This window comes from Marmota flaviventris, chromosome X (genome assembly GCF_047511675.1).
Source record: "Marmota flaviventris isolate mMarFla1 chromosome X, mMarFla1.hap1, whole genome shotgun sequence".
Classification (NCBI taxonomy): Eukaryota; Metazoa; Chordata; class Mammalia; order Rodentia; family Sciuridae; genus Marmota; species Marmota flaviventris.
Window position 1 is genome coordinate 59,167,874 of NC_092518.1, and position 13,544 is coordinate 59,181,417.

A 13,544-nucleotide genomic window follows, 5' to 3' on the forward strand; every position below is an offset into this window, starting at 1 on the left:
ATTTTAAACAGCATAACCTCAATGCCATCTTTTAGTAATTTTTTCTTAACAATCAAAGATTCCTGAGCAATTCTGCTGTACTAGACTGGCTGCTATCTCTATTCTTTTTTAAATTTTTTTTTAGTTGCAGATGGACACAATATTTTTATTTTATTTATTCACTTTTATGTGGTACTGAGGATTGAACCCATTGTACCTCCTGCATCCTAGGCAAGTGCTCTAACACTGAGTCACAACCCCGGCCCCACCATCTCTATTCTTCTAAAGACCTTATCTCATGTAAATGTGGGCATATTTGATAGGAAACTGATGAGATAATCTAACATGTTTAGGAAAAAAAAAATTGTGGTCCTGGGGATTGAACCCAGGGCTTCATGCATATAAAGCAAGTGTTCTACCACTGAGCCACATCACCAGCGCAAATTATGTGTTCAGGATGGTACTTCTCATGGTGGATATTCTCCCCTGATACAGCAGTTAAGAATTTTTCTCTCAGAGAGCTCATAAAATGGAGGCAGTGATCAGAAAGTGGATTAAAGACCAGATTTACTTAAAAATGTTTCTTTGAGTAGATGGTAGATTTCTAAGGGTTTTAAGGGTAAAATAGAATGAAGAAGAAGAGCCAAGCTTCAATATGGCCTTGTCTACATCCCTAGCTGTACGTTCTGTCAGAAGATAGCATAATAAAAAATGAGTATAAAAGAGAGGAAAAGGTTTAGAGTGTCTATCTGTGGTGTGGGAAGCTGTGAGTAGAATTACCAATGTGATTGAGAGAAAACTATGGATTCCCATTTCAGTGAATCATCTGCTACTTTCTTAGACTGAGCAGGGACCAAACATATCAAAGGCAAGTTGCTTGCATACTTGTTTATGCAAACAGTCCCTCTTGGAACATTAAAAGAAAAACATCAACTGTGCTGTCCTGGGAGTTCCTGAATATGGAAAGGCACAGCTTGGCATCCATACAGAGGCTTGGTATATGCTATTCTTTTCACAAGTGGCATGCTCACTTTTTATTTAAAAGAGTTTCTGAATTTTCCCAGATGGTCACTTTTTACATGATACTTTGTAAAATTGGAAGTGTTTTCTAGTTATCTATTTCAGGATAATAGCTTATTCTAAAATCCAGTGGCTTAAACTAAAACAATTTAATGAGTTTGTGAGTCAGAGATTCAGACAGGGTCAGTGGAGTGTGTTTTTCCACACAGTTGGATTCACCTTGCAGCTGAGTTGATATGGAGAATCAAAATGGCTTTCCTCATATGTCTGGTACCTTGACAAGGATGGATGGATTTGACTGACACTAGACATTGACCAAAATGTCTACCTTTAACCTCTCCAGCTATTAGTCTCAGGGTACTTCAACTTCTTACATACACTGTCAGGGCTCTCAAAGAGTATTCCTAGAGAACTAGGTGGATACTGATGGCCTTTTATGACCTAGCCTCAGAATCACCTAGTATCACTTTTAATTTAATCTTTTGTTTCAAAACAGTTACAAGTCAGCTCATATGCAAGGTAAAAGGGACTAAGACTTCATTGTTCAATAGGAAGTGTGTCAAAGAATTTGTTTTAATTTGATTCATGCCTGTAATACCAGTGGCTTGGGAGGCTGAGGCAGGAGGATCATAAATTCAAAGCCAGCCTCAGCAACTTAGCAAGGCCCTAAGCAACTCAGCGAGACCCTGCCCCTAAATAAAATATACAAAAGGGGCTGGAGATATGGTTCAGTGGTTAAGTGCTCCTGGTTCAATCCCTGGTACCAAAAATCAAACAAACAAATAGAAATTTTGGCCATTTAAGATTTCTATAATAGTAAATAGGAAAAAAATGACTTTCTACTCTATGACAATGATGACTGAAATTGCTGTCATGTGGGTACAAAAATTGATAGTATATCATCCATAGTCCTGGGAACTGTAAAATATGTTGGGTATGATGTCTGGACTAGTACTTTTAGTGCAAGGATTCTTGTTTTCAATCAAGGAGAGAAGGAGAATCACTGATGTTTTTCTTTACTTTTTGGGGGGAGGTACAAGGGATTGAACTCGGGGGCACTAGACCACTGAGCCACATCCCAGCACTATTTTGTATTTTATTTAGAAACAGGGTCTCACTGAGTTGCTTAGCATCTCTCTTTTGCTGAGGCTGGTTTAAACTCACTATCCTCCTGCCTCAGACTCCCGAGCTGCTGGGATTACAGGCGTGTGCCACCATGCCCAGTGGATGTTTTTCTTTTTGATGCCAGAACTGGCAGCATAAGTTTGATTGGATCAGAAATCAGTGTGAAACTTTGTGAGAAAAATGGACCTCTATAGAAAAACCTTTACAGAGGAGTCTTACAGGTGTGTATTTGTGAACTTTCCTGCCTTTCTCTAATGGACACACTTAGGGCTATAGGTAATGTCAAACTGGGAGGTAGATTATATTATGATTAGGATCAAATGGAGCCTGAAAAACAGTTTCATAGAAGATGAGAAGAGATGTGATGAAAATGAGAAAGTTTCCTTGAATGGATTTAAAAAAAATGTGGCATATGGAACATTACTCAGTGATAAAAAAGAATAGAATCATGGCATTTGCAAGTAAATGGATGGAGTTGGAGAAGATAATGCTAAGTGAAGTTAACCAATCCCCCTCCCCCCCAAAAAAAAAACAAATGCCAATGTTTTCTCTGATATAAGGAGGCTGATTCATAGTGGGGTAGGGAGGGGGAGCATGGGAGGAATAGATGAATTCTAGATAGGGAAGGGGATGGGAGGGGAAGGGAGGGGGCAGGGGTTTAGTATAGATGGTGGAATGTGATGGACATCATTATCCAAAGTACATGTATGAAGACATGAATTGTTGTGAACATACTTTATATACAACCAGAGATATGAAAAATTGTGCTCTATATGTGTAATAAGAATTGTAATGCATTCCACTGTCATGTATTTAAAAAATAAAAGCAATTAAAAAATAAAAAAATAAAAAAAAATTTTAAAAGTGGCTTGTATTTATGAGAGTCAGCAAGGGTAGGGAAGGGGTATGTGATTTTATAAATCTAGGCTTGTGGCACACAAGTGTTTTTAGAAAGTCAACCACAGAAACATGGGTGATTAGGAAACAAAAACTTTCTTGCCTTAAGGCAAAGACTTTGTTCTTGTTTAATTTTATATTTGCTGGGTATTAATCCAATTTATCTCACTGCAACAAAATATCTGAGAAAATCCACTGAGAGGAGGAAAGATTTATCTTGGCTCATGGATTTGCTGATCAAACCCCGGCTGTCATTACTGTTTCTGGGCTTGCAGTAAGGCAGGGCGTAATAGCATAAGGTGTGTTGAAGCAAAGCTTCTTACCTTATGGCAGCCAAAAGCACAGAGAGAAAGAATGGAAAGTGACAATGACAAAATAAAACCTTGAAACATATGCCCCCACCCCACTATTCCTCCAATTAGAGCCCACCTCCTATTGCTTCCACCATTTCCCAACAGCACCAGAAACTGTGACCCAAGCCTTTACCACATGACTTGTGAGGGACATTTAAGATCTAAACTGTAACACTAGGTGTTGCCAGTCCTGGAGGGTACTTTTAGAAGCTGTGGTAGATCAAGATATCAGGGATCACCAGGTTATTCTCATATAAAGATTAACATTGTTTGTTAGGAAGTTTCCCCATTTAGGTTATCCTAAGCATATAACAGGCCCAAAGTACCTGCAGCATATGGATAAAATATATACTTTGCCCTGACTTTCCATGCATTTTGGTGGTAGGCTAAAAATTTCTTCTTACTTTGAGAACTAGTCAAAACTAACTTTCTATTCTGTTTTCTATGTTCATGTGTGTTTGTGTGTGTGTGTGTGTGTGTGTATCTGTGTGTGTGTGTGTATGTGGTGATAGGTATAAAACCCAGGGCATTAATGCAATGGGTCCCAAAAGCCAGTCCTTGAGAAAACAAACCTCACTTGTTGCCTTGGGCAGATGCTATCTGCCAAGAGATTTCTATGAACAAAAGGGTTTGTATATCTTTATTTGCTCACAGAACAAGTACTTCTCTCTGGATTGGATGATTTAAAATCTCCAGAAACTATTAATGCTACTATTTGTAGAATTTTAACAAGCCATTCCTATCAGCTTCTGTGCATGTTTATTTCTGTAATATGAAGACCAGGTCCAATATTCTCTGATGCTGACATATGCCCCAAGTTCTGAAGGAAACACTCTGGTTTTATGGCATACCAGCTTAGGACTGGAAATGATTTATTCTAATGCTATTGCTTCTAACTCATTTGTCTCTCATGAAATGGTTTTCACATGGTGTGATTGGCTTTCCATTTATTTCCATTGTTTTTTCTCTCTTTTCCACCTATACATCAGGCTCCCTGTGTCTGCTGCTGGGCATGTGGACATGAGTCTAGCTATTTATTCATTAAAAACTCAGGTTAGATTACTGTTAAAGTTACAGAGAAATGTCCCTAATGTTCTTTCTCTCAGCTCTTCCCAAAGCATTTGATTTTCAGAGAAAATGTAGAAACAGAATAACAAGACTCAACAAACCAGCAAACTAGTTGACATTTTGTAGGATGATGTATTCACACGAAAATGCCCTAGCAACAAGGAATCTTGTATCTGAAACTTGATAATCTAAAACTTGTTTTGTGCTTTCTCTCTCTCTCTCTCTCTTTTAGGTACAAAATGCTAGCGATTTGCTGATCAAACCCCTGGAAAATTTCCGGAAGGAGCAAATAGGTTTCACAAAGGTACATTTTCTCCATATTTGTAAGATATTTTTTAAAGTGATTGAGTTGTTGTTTGAGCTACCACTCTTCACTCTACAATGGTATGATGATACATTTTATGTATCAAAATATGAGGCCACAGGATGCCCAAGTAGCTGGTTAAACACCAATGGCCAGAAGAGATTAGCATTTCAATCCCTGACCCTGTTCTTAGTAAAGGGGATTTGCCTAACCATTCAGGGCTTGAATATAGAACAAAAAGGTAGAGAATGTTTGAAATAACTCTGCCTGATTGCATAACCAGAGGTGTTGATTTTCTCAAGACACCATATCACATAGTTCAATACTGTATAATAAATTTCCTGGGTTGGTTGATCAATATTTCTTTCTTTTTTTTTCTTTCTTTGTGTATAATTTTATTTCTGTTTCTCTGAAGAGCACAGACTAATAAATATGTACCAAGAAATGAGGTGCTGCTATATCAAATAGCCATTTATCATTTAATAATATGGATGTATTCTGAGAAATAAATCATTAGATGGCTTTGTCATTGTGAAAATACCATAGAATGTACTGACACAGACCTAGATGATACAGGTCAATCATTCAACATTAGTACTTTGTGCAATCAAGAGATATAGTAAATATAAGTTGTACAAGGTTGCTGACAGCATAACATGGTATACTGTTTTATAGTAAATTTCTTTAATCAACAGAGTATATTCCAAAGATAAAAAGTATATTAGAGGACTGGGGTTATGGCTCAGTGATAGAGCGCTCACCTAGCATGTGAGAGGCTCTGGGTTTGATCCTCAGCACCACATAAAAATAAATAAATAAAATTAAGGTATAAAAATGTATATCATAGTAAGTGCATACAATAAACAGGCATTATTATCAAGTATTAGGTCTCTAGTTTAATTCCTAGGTCCTTGATTCGCTTTGAGTTGAGTTTTGTGCATGGTGAGAGATAAAGTTTAATTTCATTTTGTTACATGTGGATTTCCAGTTTTCCCAGCACCATTTGTTGAAGAGGCTATCTTTTCTCTAATATATGTTTTTGGCACCTTTGTCTGAGATAACTGTAATTATGTGGGTTTGTCTCTGTGTCCTCTTTTCTGTGCCATTGGTCTACAGGTCTATTTTGGTGCCAATACCATGCTGTTTGTGTTACTATTGCTCTGTAGTATAGTTTAAGGTTTGATAAAGTAATGCCACCAGCTCAACTCTTCCTGATAATGATTTCTTTGGCTATTCTGGGTCTCTTATTTTTCCAGATTAATTTCATGACTGCTTTTTCAGTTTCTATAAGGAATTTCATTGGGATTTTGATTGGGATTGCATTGAATCTATATAGTGCTTTTAGTAGTATGGTCACTTTGGCAATATTAATTCTGCCTATCGAAGAATAAGTTAGATCTTTCCATCTTCTAAAGTCTTCTTTAATTTCACTCTTTAGCATTCTGTAGTTTTCATTGTAGAGGTATTTCACCTCTTTCATTAAATTGATTCCCAAGTATTTTATTTTTTTGAGGCTATTGTAAATGGGGTAGTTTTCTTATTTTCTCTTTCTGAGGATTTGTCACTGATATAAAAAGGCATTTGCCTTTGATTTGCAGGTGTTGATTTTATATCCTGCTACTTTGCTGAATTCATTTATTAGTTCTAGAAGATTTCTGGTGGAATTTTTTGGGTCTTCTAGGTATAGAATCATATCATCAGCAAATAGTGATAATTTGAGTTCTTCTTTTCCTATCTATATCTCTTTAATTTCTTTTGTCTAATTGCTCTGGCTAGAGTTTCAAGAACTATGTTAAATAGAAGTGTTCCAGTTTTTAGAGGGAATGCTTTCAGTTGATCTCCATTTAGAATGATGTTGGCCTGGGGCTTAGCATAAATAGCTTTTACAATGCTGAGATATGTTCCTAATATACCTAGTTTTTCTAGTGTTTTGAACATGAGTGGGTGCTATATTTTGTCAAATGTTTTTTCTGCATCTATTGAGAGAATCATGATTTTTATCTTTGAGTATATCAATGTGATGAATTACATCTATTGATTTCTGTATATTGAACCAACCTTGCATCCCTGGGATGAACCCTATTTGATCGTGGTGCACTATCTTTTTGATTTGTTTTTGTATTTGATTTGCCAGAATTTCATTGAGAATTTTTGCATCTATATTCAATACAGATATTGGTCTGAAGTTTTCTTTCTTAGATGTGTCTTTTTCTGTTTTGGAATTATGATAATATTGGTCTCATAGGATGTGTTGGCAATTCTGATTATAAAGTGACAAAGACTTGAATTAAAATATTTATGTTCTAGTGTTTTAAGGATGGCAGGACATGTGTGCAATGAAATTTGATATTTAGCTGAGGATATTTCTAAGCATACTGTTGAAGGAGCAGCTTATTTCTTCTTTCCTGCTTATAGTAAAATGCAAGAAGAGAGAAATTGAAGAAGGAAGTCTTAAGCAACAGTGAACCAGAAGTTAAAGTGTTGGAAAATTCTCTATTTATATTGCAAAGAATGAGAAAGCAGGTTCTGAAGAAAGCATGAATAATGTGGCTGAATGACCATTTGATATGTTTATTTTGAGTATAAACCCAGGATCTAATCAGTAATCCAAAGGAAAGCCTACATGGAGATAGGATTATACCAGCAGAATCACTGCCAGGTGGGACTAAAGGAAACAGACAACAGGATGAAGTATCTGAACATGAGCTCTTCTTCAAGAAAAGTGAAAGGACACATAGGTAATTCAGAAACCATCAGGGTTGCCATACCCATCATAGGCCCTGGGGGCAGATCTAGTTCCTTCTCTGTTGCAAAGGGTAATGTTGCCTTTCTAATATTGAAGACTGTGATACTGATGCACACTGACTCAAGGAAGGGACCACTGCAGAAAGCAATGTGGCAGCCCCCTTTCTACTGTCCACAGTGTCATTGACAGTTTCCCACCTGGATAAAGGGGCGTAACCTACCTGAAGATGTGTAAAGGTGACATTGCCATCCTAGTGGGCCTGGACACCAGAGCATCAAGGCAAAGAGCCTCAAGATGTCATTTAGTTTGTCTTGTTAGGTTTTGGTCTTGCTTGGAACCCATCACTCCTTCCTTATTTTATCTTTCCCCCTTTCAGAATGGGAATGGCTTCCCCATCCTGTCTTTTTTTTCTTGGAAGTACATTATTTGTTTGGTATCACAGGTTCATAGCTGGGGAGGAATTCTGCCTTAAGGTGAATGTATCTTCAAGATCACCCATATCTGATTCAGATATTTAAATGAGACTTTGAGCTTTAGATTTTAGAATGAAAGAGTTAAGACTTCATGGCTTGTCAGTATGAAATGATTATATTTTAATGTGAGAAGAATATGAATTTGGGGCTGGGGTTGTGGCTCAGTGGTAGAGCGCTCGACTAGCAGTGCGAGGCCCTGGGTTTGATCCTCAGCACCACATAAAAATAAATAAACAAAATAAAGGTATTGTGTACAACTAAAAAATAAATATTTTTTAAAAAAGAAGAAGAACATGAATTTTGGGGGCAGTAGGTAGAATGTTTGAGTTGAATATTTGTTCACCACAAATTCATATTTTCATATCCTATCCCCCAAAGTGGTTGTTATCAGGAGATAGGGCCTTTGGGAGATAATGGGGTTGTGCTGGTATAGCCCTCAGACATGATATTAGTGCCTTTAAAAGAAGAAGCATGAGAGAAGTGATTTGTCTCTAGGCCACTTGAGGACACAATGAGATGATGGCCATTTGTGACTAGGAAGAGGGTCTTCACCCATCATCATTCTTTTGATGCCTTGAGCTTGGATTCTCTTGCCTCCAAAACTGTGAGAAATAAATTTTGTTATTTACCACCCAATCTATGGTGTTCTATTATAGTAGCTCAAACTGACCAAGACAAAGAGTGAGGGAGGTTAGTCTCTATAAGAAAAATAATTATCATAAAACATGGGAAGGCTGGGTGTGGTGGGGCATACCTGTAATCCTAGTGGCTTGGGAGATGGAGGCAGGAAGATTGAAAATTCAAAGCCAGCCTTAGCAACTTTGCGAGAACCTAAGAAATTTAGCAAGACCCTGTCTCTAAATAAAATATCAAAAGGACTGGAAATGTGGCTCAGTGGTTAAGCAACACTGGGTTCAATCCCTAGTACCAAAACAAAACAAAACAAAGCAAAAACATGATAAAATATGGAATTGGCTCCTGGCTGTGTGGCCAGGTAGCTCTGTAACTATGGATAAGTCACTTTTCTTTTCAGAATTTCACTTGCTCCATCTGGAAAACAGGGAGCTTGATAATAATAGCTATCATTTACTTATTATCTGTTTTGTACCTAGCTCTGGGCTAGGTGCTTTACCTTCATTGTTTAATCACAACAACCCTATGAGCTTCTAGTGTTATTCCATATTTCACAGGTGCAATAACTAAGGTATGTTCAAGATCAATAACACAACCAAAAACATGTAATTGTGAAAGTGGTCTATATTTATATCTGAGGGTGTTCTTAGCTTCTGTTCCCATATTCTTTCATTTAGTCTAGGTTTTCTAGTTCTGTGCTGTTAGTTTTGATACTCAATAGCTATTTAAAATTAATAACTCAGTTCCTCAGTCTTGTTAGACACATTTCAGGTGCTCAATAGTGACATGTGGTGGTGCTACTGTATTAGGAAGGTCAGATATAGAACATTATTGAAGAAAGTTCTGTTACACAGTCCTCTATCAGATAATCTCAGATTTATTTCATCTTGTCTATCCTTTGGATCTCTCTGAATCTTTGGTGTCCCATAAAAGGGAATGTATAATTTTAATTTTTAGTCTTTTTAGCTAGGTGCAGGTCTGTTCCCACTGTGTATCTCATATTCACCAAGTTATGTGGTCTTTCCTGCGAGGCCTGAAGTATAGCATCTTCACCAGCCCTTTTAAGAGTAAGAATGTACCATCCAGTATGTATTACTTGAAATATCATGACAATCAATTTGGATAAAGAATATGAAAGTATCAAGACCTGAGAATAAAGGGCAATCTACTATATGTACTGCTACTGTCTGATAGCGAGATTGATATGGGCATTATTTGGAATGACTGGAATTCGAGCAAAGTGAGTTCTTTAGATAGTGCAACAATGCTAGATTCCACTAGTTCCAACTGGAGTCCTATTGGGAAAGGACAAAATTGAAGGACAGAAGAACCTTCAAAAATTATAGTAACCACTTGGTAAATAACATTACAGTTGATATATACACTGCATAAAGAGGATGAGGTAGGTCATATGATATAAAAACCCTCATGTCTAATTTTTTTCAATTCCTGGATGAGACTAACAAGAGAAGAATAAGGATATGCTGCAGTGGTTAATCTTTTGTCAAAGAGGAGGGAAATTAATTCTGTTGTTTTTTTGTATGTCCAAGGCCTAGGCTGAGGATTTTACATATGCTGTCTTCCTTAATTCTCACAGTGAATCTGTGAGGTAGGTTTTTTTTTTTTTCTTCAGTTTTTTATTTGTCAATGGACCTTTATTTTATTTATTTATATGTAGTGCTGAGAATTGAACCCAGTGCCTCACACAAGTTAGGCAAGTACTTTGCCACTGAGCTACAACCCCAGCCCCAAGGTAAGGTTTTTAATATCTGTTGTTGCAATGAAAGAAGGCTGAATATTCTCTCTGGTATGTGGATGCTAACCCACCATAAGGCAGGGTGGGGAGGGGAAGAAAAGAAGTTCATTGGATTAGACAGACAGGAATGGGGGGAAGACAGTGGGGATGGGACTAGGAACAACAGTAGAATGAATCAGACATAACTTTCCTATGCTTATATACACATACATGACAGTGAAACTCCACATTGTGCACAACCACAAGAAAGGGATCCTAATTAGAATAAGTTATACCACATGTATGTAAATATGTTCATAAATGATATACTGTCATATATATCTAAAAGGAACAAATAAGAACAAAAAAATGAATAAGAAATAAAGATATTCCTAGATAAACAAACCAACACACACACACACACACACACACACACACACACAGGAAACTGAAACTCAGAAAAGTTAAATGCCTATCAGTCTATCAGTCTTCTTTTCTACTTCTTTAACAATGAAATCAACCTGTTCATTAACAAAGACTTAACTTGGAGTGAGTCATGTCTCTAGTAGACTCTCTAGAATTATTTAAGTAGTGAAGTATCTCAGTAATGAAGTTTAAGACAGAAGAAAGAGCACTTAACTAAGCACCAAGAAATACTGCTTCTAGCCTACTTTTATGTGTTACCAATTTATTGCCTCTTGGTTCAAAATTCACCCTTCCCCACCTTCTTAGTGGTAATGTACAGAATTCTTTGAAGCATACCTCTTTTTTTTAAATAAAGATCATGTTTTTAAACTTTATCAGTAGAGGATACTGGAGGAACACTGCAGGAGGAAAGGGCTTTCTTGAAGGTTCCAGCAGCTGCATGGTAGCCTAGTGAAGTTGTGGTGACGGCATTGCTGGAGCTCTGTCTCAGCCTGTCACCAATAACGCATGGTATCTCAGTGATGTTGAAGCTTCTGACTGACCTGGCAATAACCTGTTGCAGGCTTCTTTACATGGAAACAGGCTCTTCAAAGACCTTGTGCCCATTCTATCTCCCAGTTTCCCTTTGTGTGCTCCACATATGGCCTGTCTGCTGGCTGAAGGGTTAAAATGGAGTTGTTGCTCCTCTGCTCGGCCTCCATATTGTCTGTTTTTTCCTAGGGGTACTTACTGAGCCAGGCTGTTCCTATGAAGCTTTGCTGAAACCAGGAGTGTTCTTATCCTCTTTGCATACCTACTCAACTGGTTGCTGGTTGTTTGCCTGCCACCTGTGCTCTGCAGAATTTTCACCTTCTTACTTAGTGACTGCAGACTACCAAGCCAAACTGCAAACTTTGGTACTATCCAGTGAGTTAAAGTATACTTTTTTCAATGAAGTCTGAACCACCATTCAAATTTGCCTTCCTTGAATACTTTCCCTTAGCCTTAGGTTCCCATGTAGATTTTCCTTATATTTTATTTTATTAATTGCATTTAGTTAATTTCTCCTAACACATCCTATATCCTGATTGGGCATAGAGTGGTATATCCAGCACTGCTGCTAGCTCTCTTTGTGCCTTCACTGATAGTGGCAGGTGCTATGTTAGGACCTTATAGACTCGGGTGCATGTTCCAATTGAAACCTCAGCACAGCTCTGGAAGGTAGATGTTATTATCCCCCACTAACAGAGGACGGTAAGTTCAGTGAGTGTAGTATTTAAGGTCATTCAGCCAGGGAGTGGCAGATTTTGGATTTGAATTCAAAAAGGAAAGAAGGAAGGAGAGAAGGAAGGATAGAATAACAGAATTCTGAGAGCTAATAGATAACACATTCTGAATAAACTCATCCTGTTGTTCAACTAGGATTAACCTCTTCAAGTGGCACTGATGCTGGCACCACATAAAATAATAAATGTCTCAGAGGAAATTTGTAGAAGTGTGATGGGACAGGCATTCTTCTCTATTGTGCTCTGTAGGGACATATTTCAGTTGTTGGTCAGGGATGGTTTTGCTGGCTAATGCAAGTCACTCTGTTTACAGGGTCCATTTGCAGGCCAATAAACTCTGTTGTCAGTTCAACTTGAGTGGCTAGGTCCCAGTGGATAGACACTCTGAATAACTAGAATCTCAGAAGGCTATTTTGTAACTGAGTCATTTCATAAAGACAACAATTCCCATGAACTGTGAGCCAATCCTGTGATGCTTGAGCACCAGCTTCTCTTCTACAGTAACTTCTAAATGGCTGTCAGATGGTTGGCTTCCCAAGCATGGAATCAGAGCACAGATGAGCTCACAGGTATTATCTCAAGCAGAGGCTTTTATGTTCAGGCAGAAACTGTTTGGGTGGGGCTTCTAACTCTTACTTCAGCCAGAGCACTTTCCCTTGGATCTGTTTTATATAGTGGGTTTGGGGGATAACAGTTCTTTTAAAATAGAACTCTGTTGGTCAAAATATATTTGTGAATCACCTTTTTGTGCTGGAATCTGAATTTTTTCTGATTAAATAGGATGTTTCTTTCAACCTATTTATGGCAGTTTGATATTTATGCAATGAGATTGGCATTTTTTTTCAATTCTAATGTGGTACCTACAATTTTGTCAGATTAATTCCATTAATTTAAAAAAAATCCTAATATTTGGGGGGTGCTGGGGCTGGGGCTCAGTGGTAGAGCGTTCACCTAGCATGTGCGAGGTGCTAGGTTCGATCCTCAGCACCACATAAAAATAAATAAATAAAATAAAGATATTGTGTCCAACTACAACTAAAAATTTTTTAAAATTTCAAAGTTTTTGGAAAAAATGGTGTTTATTCTTTCTATTCTAAAAATTGAAATTATATTACATACATATACATTTGCATATGATTAAAAATAAAATAGTACTTTTGGATCTATAAAGAAAATCAATAGTCTTCCATTCCTCATTATCCAGAAGCATCCATTTTTAACCATTTTATTTATTCTTCTGTTAGTTGCTTTCATAGTTTATATATATATATATATATATATATATACACACACACACACACACACACACACACATATACATATATATACACACACACATATATATATATGTATATTTCATTCAGGGTATTAAACTCAGGAGTGCTTTACTATGGAGCTACACCCCCAGCCCTTTTTATCTTAAGACAGGATCTCTCCAAGTTGCTAAGGCTGACCTTGAACTTGTGATCCTCCTGCCTCATCCTCCCAAGATGTTGGGATTATAGTTGTGCCCTACTGCC

At 37.3% G+C, this 13,544-nt stretch overlaps 1 protein-coding gene across 2 annotated transcripts in view; it reads left to right on the forward strand.

Annotated features, from left to right (window-relative positions):
- Positions 1–13,544, forward strand: part of Ophn1 (oligophrenin 1) — a 379,198-nt gene that overhangs the window by 140,550 nt on the left and 225,104 nt on the right. For both annotated transcript variants that reach the window (XM_027935819.2, XM_071606174.1), the window contains exon 5: positions 4,675–4,746. In XM_027935819.2, the coding sequence (XP_027791620.1) occupies positions 4,675–4,746 (72 nt within the window). The remainder of the gene's footprint in view (positions 1–4,674; positions 4,747–13,544) is intronic.